Source organism: Eubalaena glacialis, chromosome 6, assembly GCF_028564815.1.
Source record: "Eubalaena glacialis isolate mEubGla1 chromosome 6, mEubGla1.1.hap2.+ XY, whole genome shotgun sequence".
Lineage (NCBI taxonomy): Eukaryota > Metazoa > Chordata > Mammalia > Artiodactyla > Balaenidae > Eubalaena > Eubalaena glacialis.
The window spans coordinates 1847274-1859710 of record NC_083721.1 but is presented as its reverse complement, the minus strand read 5'-3'; the positions used below and the strand labels follow the sequence as shown (position 1 = coordinate 1859710).

General features: G+C 57.1%; 1 protein-coding gene across 1 annotated transcript in view; it reads left to right on the top strand.

The window, feature by feature from the left end:
* The first annotated feature begins 3101 nt into the window (after positions 1-3101).
* TRPM2 (transient receptor potential cation channel subfamily M member 2) overlaps positions 3102-12437 on the top strand; it is a 49419-nt gene continuing 40083 nt past the window's right edge. The window contains exons 1-3 of the mRNA XM_061192824.1: positions 3102-3204; positions 9051-9329; positions 10119-10207. Coding sequence (XP_061048807.1) covers positions 9156-9329; positions 10119-10207 — 263 coding nt within the window. The 5' untranslated portion in view covers positions 3102-3204; positions 9051-9155. The remainder of the gene's footprint in view (positions 3205-9050; positions 9330-10118; positions 10208-12437) is intronic.

Below are 12437 nucleotides of genomic sequence, written 5' to 3'. Positions count from 1 at the left end.
CTGCAGAATGAATGGGCCACCTGGTAGAGCTTTCTGGGCGGGCACACAGCCACGAGGGTGTCCACGGTCTCTACCCTCCTGGACAGCACCACCACGCCCACTTACTTCCATGGGCAGTCCCTTTTGATTAGACGTTTCTGGAATGAAGTTCATCCTTTGACCTCAGAAATGAAGTGATGAAGGAAAACAAGGTTGTCCCCCAGCATGAAGCCCACTTCTCTTGGTCCTCTCTCTAGACCAGGGTCAGCAACCCACAGCCAACAGGCCAGATCCAGCCACTGCCTGTTCTTGTAAATAAAGTTTTATTGGCACACAGCCAGACCCATCCGCTTATGTTTTGCCATTGGCTGCTCTCTCGCTGCAAGGGCAGAGTTGAGTAGTTCAAACCGAGACCATCGCCTGCAAAACCTGAACTATTGACCATCCGGCCCCGTACAGAAAAAGTCTGCAGCCCCTGCTCTAGGCTCTGGCCATGTTGGCTCCCAGCCCTCAGACTCTGCCCGCCTTCCTCTGCTCTCCTCCAAGGAGCCGCAGCCTGGCCTCTCTTTGCTCCTGTGCATTATTCATGACCAGGGCTCGCCATGCTAATCGGTTAGATCACTATCTTTTCAGTGATTGTGGTTTTTCTCTCGCTGCCAGACCAAGGGGCTTTATATCTTGGGCATGATGTCCGTGATGTAACAAAGTCTTCTGCGCTGCATTTCCTTTATCTGAACTTGAAACAACCCTCGGTCAAGGTCAGTACTTGCTGCTCTTGTACTTTATGGTTCCTGCTTTTTATTTTTATGGAAAAGACATTTCATAATTGCTCTTGCAGCAGTGTCCGGCAGGAGGAACAGGACCTTCTTGTGAAACACGTTCGTCTCTAGAAGGGAAAGAGCCCCACAGGGAACAATGTGGGCACATATGTTTCGTCAGAAGCCTGATTCATGAGATACTTCACCTTAAGCAATGTTCCCACAGAGGCCCTGGGGTACCTGGAAACGAAAGCCAGCCCGTCTGCACCTGTCCATCGGATGGTCCTGCAGTTACTTCTGTCTCATGAAATATTAACTTCCCCTCAGTGTGCTTTTAGTCATGATGGCTCTTGGGCCAGAGGGCATCAAGGAAGGAGCCCTGGGTGAGAGTATGGGCACAGTTGCTGACAAGCAGCTGCAGACACGGGTGGGTGTCCTCTTCCTTTGCCTGTTGACTAGGGTCTGAGATGCCTTTCTGTGGTTGTGGCCATCCTCGTAGCAGGATAAGTCCTGTAGCGGCCACTCACTGAGCGCTTGCTGCTTGCGGGCTCTGAAGATGCAGCAGTGATGTCTGGAAGGCTGTGCCCCCTGCAGCGTGCAGTCCTGCAGGCCAGAGCCATTGGGTAACACCCACTGTTGCTGTTCTTTAACTCCGTGGTGCCAACCACCTTGGAGGAGTGGCTCCAGCTGCCTTTAAAGTGTCTGGAAAAAACGATCAAGTGCTGTACAAGGGGCTCTGATGGGTTCCGACACCTTCCCCAAGCTGCTTAGAAACCTCCTGATGACCGGAGAGTGAGACAGGGGCCAGCCTTTGGCCGGTGGACCCGTGGCACTGCCGGCTGGCTGCTTGGTGGAGAGGCAGGGGCGGGTGGGGGCGAAGGGCCTTCCACAGGGGGGTGCTCCGGGCAGGAGTCTGGACACTAGGTCAGCACACCCAGGAGAGGAAATGAGGGTCAGCAGGCAGCCCCCCGGGCCCCGGGATCAGAGAGGCACAGGACCCTGTTCACTTCCCTGGACCCTGAGCAAGGGCCCGGGAGTGGCCGTGGGGCCTTGTGGGGTGGCAGCTGGGAAGGAGAGGGCAGAGGGTCTCTGTTGGGTGAGAGACTTGTGGCCGGGGAGTTTGGACCTTTAGGGAAAGTTGCGATCAGTCTTTCAGAATACAGTCAGTCCCCTCTGCCCTCCAGCCAGGAGGACTGAGCGGGGCAGGGCAGCCAGGGTGGAAATCAGGCACCTGTGGGCCCAGGGGCCAGCATGTGCCAGGGTGGATGCTGTGCGGTTGCATCTTTCCGGCTCCTCCTGCTGCCTCGGTTCCTGCCTTACCGGGAATGGTCTCCTGGCTTTGGGGCCCCCAGGAAGACAGGTGACGGCAGGGATAGGCCGGTAGGGGAAGTGGTTGACCCAGCCCGGGGGCCCCCTGGGTCTCCAGCTCCCGCTGACACAATCCCCACCCAGCCCTGCCCACCCCCCCTCCCAGGGCTCTTTGGACTTGACCCGAATCGCTGCCTCCGGGTTTGCACGTGCCGCCAGCCTCTCGGGAGGGGATCTGGGGAGGCTGACCCCGCAGCTCGGGCGTCTGGGAGACCCTGCTCCTGCGGCTGTTCTCTCTTCTTTGGCTCGGCCTCGGGCGCGGGACGGGGCGGGCTGCTCTCTCCGGAGCCGTGACGCAGAGCGCGCTGCGGGCCTGAGACGCGGGCGGCCCCGCGGGGCCAGGGCTGCAGTCCTGCGCAGCGGCGCGACTGACGCGGGGGCGCGGGCCTCCGCGAGCAGGTAGGCGCGCCGGCCGGAGTGAAGGACACCGGGGTGCGGCGAAGGCGCAGGTCGCGGGGAGGATGCGCAGGGGTCCAGAGGCGCCGGTCGGGCCGGCACAAGCGGAGCACAGGCTGGGGTGCGTGCGCCGCGGGGTGCGGGGACCCAGGCACCCGCCTGGGTGCAGGCGCGGCGGCGGGAGCTGGGGCGCGGCTGGGGTTCGGGGGCGACTGCAGGCTCTAGGGTCTGAGTGGGCCGGGGCGCAGAGGGCTGGGCGCGGGCCCGGGCTGGGGTGCTGGTGCGGGGCTGCGGCGGGCGTGCGGGGACGGAGGCAGGGACCCAGGTAGCGCGGGTGCTGGCGTCCGCTGGGGTGCGGCGCGGGACGCAGGCGCTGCGACAGGGCTGGGCGCGGTCTGTCCGGGGGCGCCGTGTCCCAACTTGGGGAGATCAGGGACTTGGCCATCTCAGGCTCTTGCTCCGAGCCCCCCCCCGCCCCGCCCCCGCCCCGCCCCCGCCAAAGACCTCTGTGGCTGGTACTTCCTTTGCCCCTCACCCCGCGTGTGGCTATTTATAGTCTGGAAAGTGCTTTCACAGCCAGGATTTCAAAGGATGCTGGAGCGGGAGCCGCTGGGAGCAGCTGCAGGGTTTAGAGAAGTGGAGAGGGGGGTGCACATAGGGCCGCAGCCAGTGTGCCCAGGCCCGCTTGCGGTTCTATTTCCTGGTGAGTCTTCTGGGCTGGGGCGGGTGGGGTACCAGGAGGAGCCCTGTCTTGGTGAGTCTCCGTGGTCTTGACCCGTGGTCTTGAGTGGGACATTCACCCCCCTCACTCCCCTCTATGGCAACAGCTTCACATTCTTGCCAGTGTCCTGTGCTAGGTGACGTTTGTGGGTGTGCGTGTGGTGTGGCCGTATATTCAGGCCTATGCAGTCAGGTACTCCCTCTCTCTTCTTGGAAGTCATTCACTTTTAGAGTTTTCTCAACACACCTGTGCTAATTGCTTATGAAGAACTTTAGCTATAAAACAGGGTGGCCAAGTTTGCTTTTAGGTGATATGTGAAGAAAGCAACTGATGATATGATTTTGGGGAGAAGAACCCCAGAGAAGGTTGGATGGGGGGCTTTGTAAGGTCATTGTCAGCGCTGGGCTTCCGGACTCTCCCAGGGCCTAGGCTGCTGGACAGGGAGCTGGGTTGGGGGGAGGAACAGGGGGAGGAGGGAGGAGAGGGTCAGGCCAGCATCCCCCCTGCAGCTGGGCATGGGAATGGTTACACATGGCTGGCTCTGTCCCCTGAAGTCTGATGGGGTGGTGGGTGGGAGGAGTGGTGTTTGACACGTTTCCCAGGGACCTGTTGGCAGCTGGGATTTGAGAAGATCCGCACAAGCCTCTGTGGGTGTCTGAGATGGGCAACTGTCTGAAAAATGTGAATCTGAGCAAACGCACTTGAGTTTCTTAAGACCAAGTCCTTTATTGCTCATCCTTTTGCTCTTTGTCCTGTACAGGACCGAGCCCTGGAGAGGGGGGCGGGAGCCGCCTCTAGCCCAGGTCCCCTTACAGACTAGCTGCCCGGCTGTGTGCTTTTCAGAGCCTCATTTTCCTCTTTGGTCACCTGGAACACTTCCTGCTCATCTGCTTCCCTGAGAAGCTGGTCGTGAGGCCAGGTGAGCTGCTATATAGGACTGCAGATGGTGCTGTAAGGGCCACACAGGTATAAGGCCCCCTCCGCCATGAGTGCTGTGCCAGGAAGCCCTGGAGGGGCTGCAGAGCCAGCGCTGCTCACTGCCGTGTCTCAGTCCATCCAGGCCACTATAACAGAATTCCACGTTCGGTGGTTTATAAACAGCAGCCATTTATTCCTCACAGTTCTGGAGGCTGGAAGGCCAAGATCAAGGTGCCCGCAGGGTTGGTGAGGGCCCCCTTTGGGTTGCAGGGAGCTCTCAGGGGTCTCTTTTATAAGTACCCTGATCCCATTCACGAGGACTCCACTCTCCTGACCTAACCACCACTCAAATGCCCCATCTCCAAATACCATCACATTTCGGGGGGCGGTTTCAACATAGGAATTTTAGGGGAACACAGTCAGACCATAGCATTCTGGCCCCAAAATTCACGTCCTTCCCACATGCAAAATACATTCACTGCATCCCAACAGCCCCCAAATCTTAACTCATTCCGGCGTCCACTCCAAAGTCTGAGTCCAAAGTCTCTTCTAAATACTACCTAAGTCAGGTGTGGGAGGACTTGAGACAGATTCACCCCGAGGCAGAGTCCTCTCCGGCCGTGAACCTGGGAAACCAGACAGTGTTACCCAGTGCAAGTTCGTGTGTCCGACGGACGCACAGTGAGGCCAAAACAAACTGAAACGTCGGAGTCTGGAGCAGAGAAAGGTTTATTGCAGGGCTGAGCAAGGAGATGGGTGGCTTGTGCCTCCCAAAACCCCAAACTCCCCAATGGCCTTCAGCAAAGCATTGTTAAAGGCCAAGTGACGGGGGGAGTCACAGGGTCTGTGATCAGCTCGTGCACAGTTCTCTGATTGGCTGATGATGAGGTAACGGGCGGGGTCACAGGGGCTCACATTATCAATGCGCAGGCTCCAGTAGGTCTGGGGGCTACATGCTCACAGTCATCAAGTAGTTAACATCTTCCATTTGGTGGGGGAGGGGGTGGGTGGTTTCACAGATGTGAAACAATGCAGGAAATGTACAGCAGAGGATGTGGGGAAAGGGCCTGCCCCCGGAAGGCGCCATAGGGTCCTGCATGCTTACAACAAGCTGTGTGCTTCCAAAACACAGTGGACGGACAGGCGTAGGGAGGACATTCCCATTCCAAAAGGGAGAGGTTGGAAAAAAAGGCAGGGTGACAGGTCCTGAGCAGGTCTAAAGCCTTGAGGCCCACTGGGAGGTGGTCCTGCCCCTCTGCTTTGCTGGGCACCGTCTGCTGTGCACGCTCCTGGCCTGGAATCACAGGCCAGGGGCTCCACCGGTCTGGGGCTGCCCTGCCCCACACACTGCCCTCGAGGCAACCCTCTGCCGGGGCGCGTGCCCTGGGCTCTGGGCGCCTCCATCCTTCAAATCCGGGGGCAGGTAGCCACGCTACCCCCAGGGCTGTGCACGCTTCCCATCGGCAGACAGCATCTTGCAGGCGCTGCCACACCAGACTGGCTGGGGCCACACTCCTGCTGAGGAGTCCAGGATAGGAGGGGTGCAGGGCAGCTGGGCCCCCCTTTGAGATCATTCTGCCCCTCATGCCCTCCCACTCTGGGCCTGTGCTGGGAGGGCAGCCCCGTGAGCTCCAAAGTGCCTTGGGGTCAATCTTCCATTGTCGTGGACGTGGGTCCCGGCTTCTGTTGAGATGGCTGACCAGTCTCCCCAGCTGGATGAAGACAAGCAGCCCACCTACATCCTTAGCAAACCTGGCCACCCCCTGCATCTTCTGTCCTGAACAAGCTTTCTCATTCCTTTCCTTGTCTATAGGCTGAGAATCTCCCAACTCTCTAAACTCTGAATCCTTTTTGATTAGAAGTCCATCTTTAGGTCATTTCTCTCTCCTCACAATTTGCTATAAGCATTCAAGAGAAGCCTTAGCTGTACTTTCAACACTTTGCCTCACTTCCTCAGCCGAATTTCCGGTTTCATCACTTACAAGTTCTGTCTTCCACAAAACACCAGGAGAGGAGCAGTTCAGCCAAGCTCTTTGCCTCTTTATAACACGATCCCCTTTCCTCCGGTTTCCAACTCTTTATAACACGATCCCCTTTCCTCCAGTTTCCAATAACATGGTCCTCGTTTCCGTCTGAGACCTCGTCAGAATGGCCTTTACCATCCACTTTCTACCAACACCTGCTCGTGACCACTCAGGCTTCTTTAAGGAGGCTGAGGCCCTCTCTCCAGCTCTCCTCTCCTCTGAGCTCCCCTCACCAAACTTGCTCTGTCTGTCCGCAGCGATGGAGGCTTTTTCTAGCGCCCCTCCGAACTCTTCCATTCTGCACATTGCTCAGTTCCAAAGCTGCTTTTCCATTTGCAGGTGTTTGTACCAGCAGCCCCTACTCGTGGTACCAATGTTCTGTGTTATCCCGGTGCTTTCATGCGAGGGAGGTTTGGTTCCTTCTTCTGAGCAGGTGTGGGCGCCTCTGGGAGTGACCCTGCCCCAGGAACAAGGGGGACGGGAGCTGCCCGGAGGAGGGAATGAGAATGCAGAGGTGAGGGTGGCCTGAGCCCTGCGCGCCAGCGACTGGGTGGCTGAACCCCAAGTGCCCAGTGTTGAGCTGAGCGACCCCGAAGAGGGTGGACCAGGACGGCCAGGTGGTCCAGATGAGGGCTGGACGGGTGCCTCACTCCCCGACAAATCCCCGCCCCTCCCCAGAGCACAGTGACCGCATGTTGACGCTGGATGAAGGGTGTTAGGGTGGGGAAACTCCCTCCGCTGCCCCTCTAGGGTTCTTGTGGCTGGACTAACAGTAAAATTTACACAAGACAGATTAGCAGGAGAGAAAGAAACTAATTTTAATTCATAGAAATGGGACCTAAGAAGTGGCCAAAGCAGGCAGCTTTTATACTTTTTAGTATAAATTTGTAAAGAATTGACAGGACAAAGAAACTCAGGTTTTGGGTGCCCAACGAGTGAAGGATCTAAGCAGAGTTTGGGCGTTAATCAATGAGAGAGGTCATGAGATTGGTTTATACAGGCTTCTCGGCCCAGAATCCCCGACCTTTGATGATAAGAGTGTCCTTCGACCTCCAGGTGCAGGGACTGCACCTTTCACACGAGAGACATTTCCTGCTCTCAGGGAGACAGAAAGGAGGGTCAGAGTGTCCCTCTTGCATTGGTCGTTTCTTAAGGAACTCTAATTCAAAATAATCAATATGCCTTTGAGGCATATTTTGGGGCCACCTACACTGGGCCCAACAATGGGCAGAGAAAGGACCGTCCGTCAGTGACCATGATGTGTGGGGGAAGGTGATATGGCCAGAAAGGGCTTCAGGGCGGGAGACGGAGGGAGACCTTGTGACCTGCTCTCTGCCCCAGATGGCCCCCGTTCACACTCTTGGAACAGCTTGGTGGGGGGTGCCTCCCTGGATGACACCTTGGGGTGATATGGGGTGACATCATGGGATATCATCATGGGCATCATGGCTCCAGGGAGGGCCTGTGGGGTTCACACACATTTGTTTTTCCTGTTTGTGAACTGAGGGAAATGATCGGGCTGCTTACGGAGGTCTCAGTGATGGAGACCAGGTCGGAGCTGGAGCAAAGGGTTTGAGGAAATGAGATCTGTTCTATTCGGAGGACCTGTGCCATGGAGTGCAGAGTGCGCCACTCCCTGAAACCAGCTCTGTGGGCAGCGGGGGCTTTTTTCCTTCTTGGAAAACAAAAGAAGTGGACCATGGGACTTCCCTGGTGGTGCAGTGGTTAAGACTCTGCACTCCCAATGCAGGGGGCCCGGGTTCGATCCCTGGTCAGAGAACTAGATCCCACATGCATGCTGAAACTAAGGAGCCAGCGAGCTGCAACTAAGACCTTGCACAACCAAAAAAAAAAAAAAAAAAAAAAAAGTGAACCATGTCTGGAAACAGGAGGATGAGACCCCAGTGTGAGCACCACGTATGATGACTGGGTGGTTTCCCCCCTGGTCTGGGGGCTCTTGGGCACCACCAGGCACACAAGGAGTGGTGGGGGGGGGATGGCGCTCTTTCTCTGGCCCTTCACAGTGACCTGAGGTTATGAGTGGGTGGCTGGGCCCCGGGGATGCGCATGTGCCTCCGGACTGCCCAGGGCCCGATGGGGCTAGAGCTTGGGCAGCCAGGAAAATGTACAGACCGGCAAGCAGATGGGGCCCTGCACGAGGACGCATCTGACTCATTTCCCCCGATCCACTGCAGCAGCCCCCATGGCCTGCTTCTGACCTCGGGTGGCCGTGGGGTGTGGCAGCTTGAAGTGGGATCTCAGTTCCTTGACTGGGAATTGAACCTGGGCCAAGGTGGTGAGTGTGCCGAATCCTAACTGCTAGACCACCAGGGACTAGTGGCTAGGGTCAGAACCCTGGTTCCTGTCTGCTTTGAAGAAAGAAATCAGCAAAGAGACAGAAAGTAGTGAGGCAAGTAAAGAGTTTATTAAGAACAGAATACCTGCAGATAGACACATGGGTGGGCTCAGAGAGTCACGTGCAATGGGGTGGCTTAGATCACTTATATGGGGGCCGTTTTCCAGGTCTTTGTTTTCCTCGGGACAATCATCTTGCTTTGTTCCCATATCCGGTCTGACTCAGGGCCCTTCCCTGTGTGCGTGCACATCTTCTAGCCAAGATGGCTTCCAGTGCGAGGGTCTCTGGGAGGCTGACAGGACATATTAGGGGCTAATGCCCCCTCCCTTTCTGACCCCTGTGGAACTTTTCAGTGCATGTGCAGTGGGGGAGGTCTTCTTGGTCTCAAGAATGAAAAACATGGTCATCTTATCTTTTTACTCCATCAGAGCGTAGCTCCCCTCTGCTGCTGCCGTTAACTTTTCCTTGAGTGTCTAATTGCTCAGACTGATAAACTCCAGCTGCTCAGCCTGGGTCTCGCCCACTTCCAGGGTCTACCTCACTTCCAGGCCCCTCAGCCTTGCAGGCTGGAGGAAAACCCATTCTGAGGGAGCAGGACAGAGCCCGTTCTGCGGAGCCAAAGCGGGGCTGTCAGGATGGAGCTGGTGATGCTGAGGCGTCGGGATGGAGCCGGCTCCAGGCAGGAGGACGGCTTCGGGGTGCAGCCCAGGAGGGTGGCTGACCTGGGCATGGTCCCCAGCCTCCGGCAAAGCAACAGCAGCCTCTGCAGGAGCAGGAGGTCGCAGTACCCCTTCAGCAACTGTGAAAAGGTAGGTCTGGGTGCCACCGGGTCTGCCAGGGCCCTGGTGGGGTACAGTGAACACCCAGGGAGGGCAGAGACCCGGCTGAGCTGGGGGCTCCAGCCCAGAAAGGCCCTTTAGTGGAGGGGACTTGGAGAAAGTGCTGGGTGGCTGGGTCTGTGCCCGGGGACTGTTCCTGTCCTTGGTCCGCTTGGGAAAGTGCTGGGTAGGCACTAGGGTCCCGGGCCGCCCTCACAGAAAGCTCTCCACCCACATCACTGCGCAGTGACTGCACATCCTCTCCCGACAGGGAAGGTCCCGGGCACCCGCCAAGTCCTGGGCTGGCTTCACGGAAAGCCCCGGCAGGCCTGTGTTGGAGACACTTGAATGTCACAGGCCCTGGTCGGGTGGGAGCAGGGTGTCTCGTGTCTCAGCCCGCAGCCCCGCGGGACATAGGCAGGTATCCTGACGCTCACTGGCCGCCTTTGCACCCCATCGCGCTGTTCCTGAGGAAGGGCACGACCTGGAAGCACAGTGCTTCCCAGTTTATAGGCAACATTGACCTACAAACTGTAAAGGGCTGTGAACATTCCCTGGGGCCCAGGAGGAAGCGATTCCTCAGGCTCACTCCTCCCTCCCCAATCTGCTCCCGAGGGCCTCCAGCAGGTGATGGGGAGGGCTCGGTCTCCCATCTCTGAAGAAAGACCCCTGACGTGTGCCAGGGCGCATAGGTGGGTCTGAGAGAGGTGTGGGATGTGGTCTTTGGAAGAGTGTTGATTTGACTGTCTGAGGATCTCAAAGTGCCCTTTTTACCCTCAGCAAGGAAACCTTAGTTCATGGATTCCTGAGAATATCAAGAAGAAAGAGTGCGTGTACTTTGTGGAAAGCTCCAAACTGTCCGATGCTGGGTGAGTGGCTTGTTCTGTGTTTACGGCCCCTTCCCTGTTCCCACGTGGAATGGCTGATCAGAGCAGGGCCGACCGGGGGGCCTCAGTGGGGGACAGTCCCTGTGTCTGTACCGGCCTGGGATGCTCGGAGTGTTTCCACGTACCCCACAAACAGGGTTGATTCGTGTTTGCATTTCCCCTCCAGACACACCCTCGTCTGCGCTGTGCCACAAACGGGCCTCGCTCTTTCTTACTTCCACTCCTTTGTCACCTGGTGACGCTGCCTCTGCCATGGAGCCCTCCCTGACCACGCCCTGGGATGTAACCTCTCTCCCTCCCCCACTACACGCCGTGTCTCTCTTTTATGCCAGTTGCCAACGGCGCTGCAATCGTGTGGCTCTGTGGTCCTCTCTGAGCGCTGACCGTGTCTGAGTTACTTCATCACTTCCCTGCTGGACAGATGGTCAGCATCCAGCTCAGGCTGTGAACAATACGGGGAGGAAGGGCGTCCTCTGCGGGGATGGTAGAAGAGGATGATGATCTGGGACCAGACGTGCATGATCACCGACGGTGATGCTGTTTCTGGGGCCCTGGGATGTGCCCAGGGTGTTATCACAAAAAGTGCCCCATTTGGGAGTTCACGCTCCAGCTTGGCTCCCTTTCAGACGAGAGCCCACCTTTCTCCCCGGGTAGTGGTAGGGGCGGACCCTCGCATCAGAGAAAGTGGCCACCGTGCTCCAGATGACGGCCTCAAGGCTGGCAACCTCTAATGTACTTGGTGGTAATCAGAGTTCAAGTTCACACCGATTATCCTGACAATATGTAGAGAGTGCTTTGCACTGAGGTCTCCAGTTTTAGTTTTTAAAAATAGGTTTATAAAAATAGCCTCAGAGGCGACTTGTTATACCCAAGCTTTCCATACAGGAATCACTGGTTCCAAAGCACTTTGAAGACGGTTACTGCGGAACCTGGGTCTGGTTGGTAGGGGTTCGGGGGCTTGACCATCCGTCAAGCCTCTGCCCCATCATTTCCTCTGAATTCTGAGCCAGTGCAGAAACGTCCACAGGAGTCAGTGAGGCTTGGGGTACAGTTTGAGACGGAAATGGGGCTCCCTCCTCATTCAGTGTCTCCGTCCCGCTTTGAAGAAATGACGCTCAGGATGCGTTTGGCTCTGAAACTTCCAGAAGCACCTTTCTCGGTATCAGGATCCACGCGAGGAGCAGCTACGGTGGTGGCAGGTGGAGCGGGCTGTCACTCAGACGTTGCTCTGAGTGTGTGTAACTCCCTGTGGTGGCTCCTTCCTCATTTGTCCCGAGGGGCTGGCGGGGGTGCCTCACTTACGCCCACGTAGGCCACGAGTGCAGGAAGAAATTCTCTGATTATTCAATTTCTGGGTCAGCGGTCTCAGTGCAGTTTCCTGCTTTGTGTCCGGTTTGGGAATGCCACGTTGACTTAAGATCTAATCCCACCGGGGGAATGCTTAAAGAGAGGAGGGAAAGGGTCTGTTCTAGGCTAACTGTTAGAACCTATGAGAAAGTTTTGGGTAGCCTCGGGCCAAGCTGGAGCGTGAACTCCCAGACGGGGCACTTTTTGTGATAACACCCTGGGCACATCCCAGGACCCCAGAAACAGCGTCACCGTCGGTGATCATGCACGTCTGGTTCCAGATCATCATAAAAGGGGTCCTCGTCCTGACGACCCTCTTCCCCGCCTCGGACCCAGCTCTCTCCTCCGTAAATGAAGGAGCTTACACGAGGTGCTCGGAGAGAGCCCTGCCAGTCTGCGAGTGACTTGAGTCCCTAGGGGTCGTCGAGGAAGGTGTATGGGGCGTGCTGGGAGTTCCTCGTGGCTGGCCCTGTGCTCCCAGCCCTGGGGGCCCCGGCCTGAGCAGTGGGGCCGGGGGTAGCCAGGGACGTGCCTTGTGGGTGGAGAAAGGGCACCCAAGTGAGCCCAGGAGACTGGGGTACAGGGCGGGCCGTGGCCCTCTTAACCCTTCCTTGGTCCTCTGCATGGCTAGTTAACCTGCACGAACTTTATAAATTATTTCCCATCTAGAACCTCATTTGGCCCTCACAGGTTTTGAAAGCTCGAGGTCAGACAACGTATTATTCTCCCCATTTAACGACTGAGAAATTGAGAGTCAGAAGCCCCTAAGGACAAACACTCCGTAAGCAGCAGGGAAGCTTGTTTTCTCTCTCTGAGTCCAGTCGTGTTTCCCCCATGTCATCGGCTCAGGTTTCACCTGCTTTTG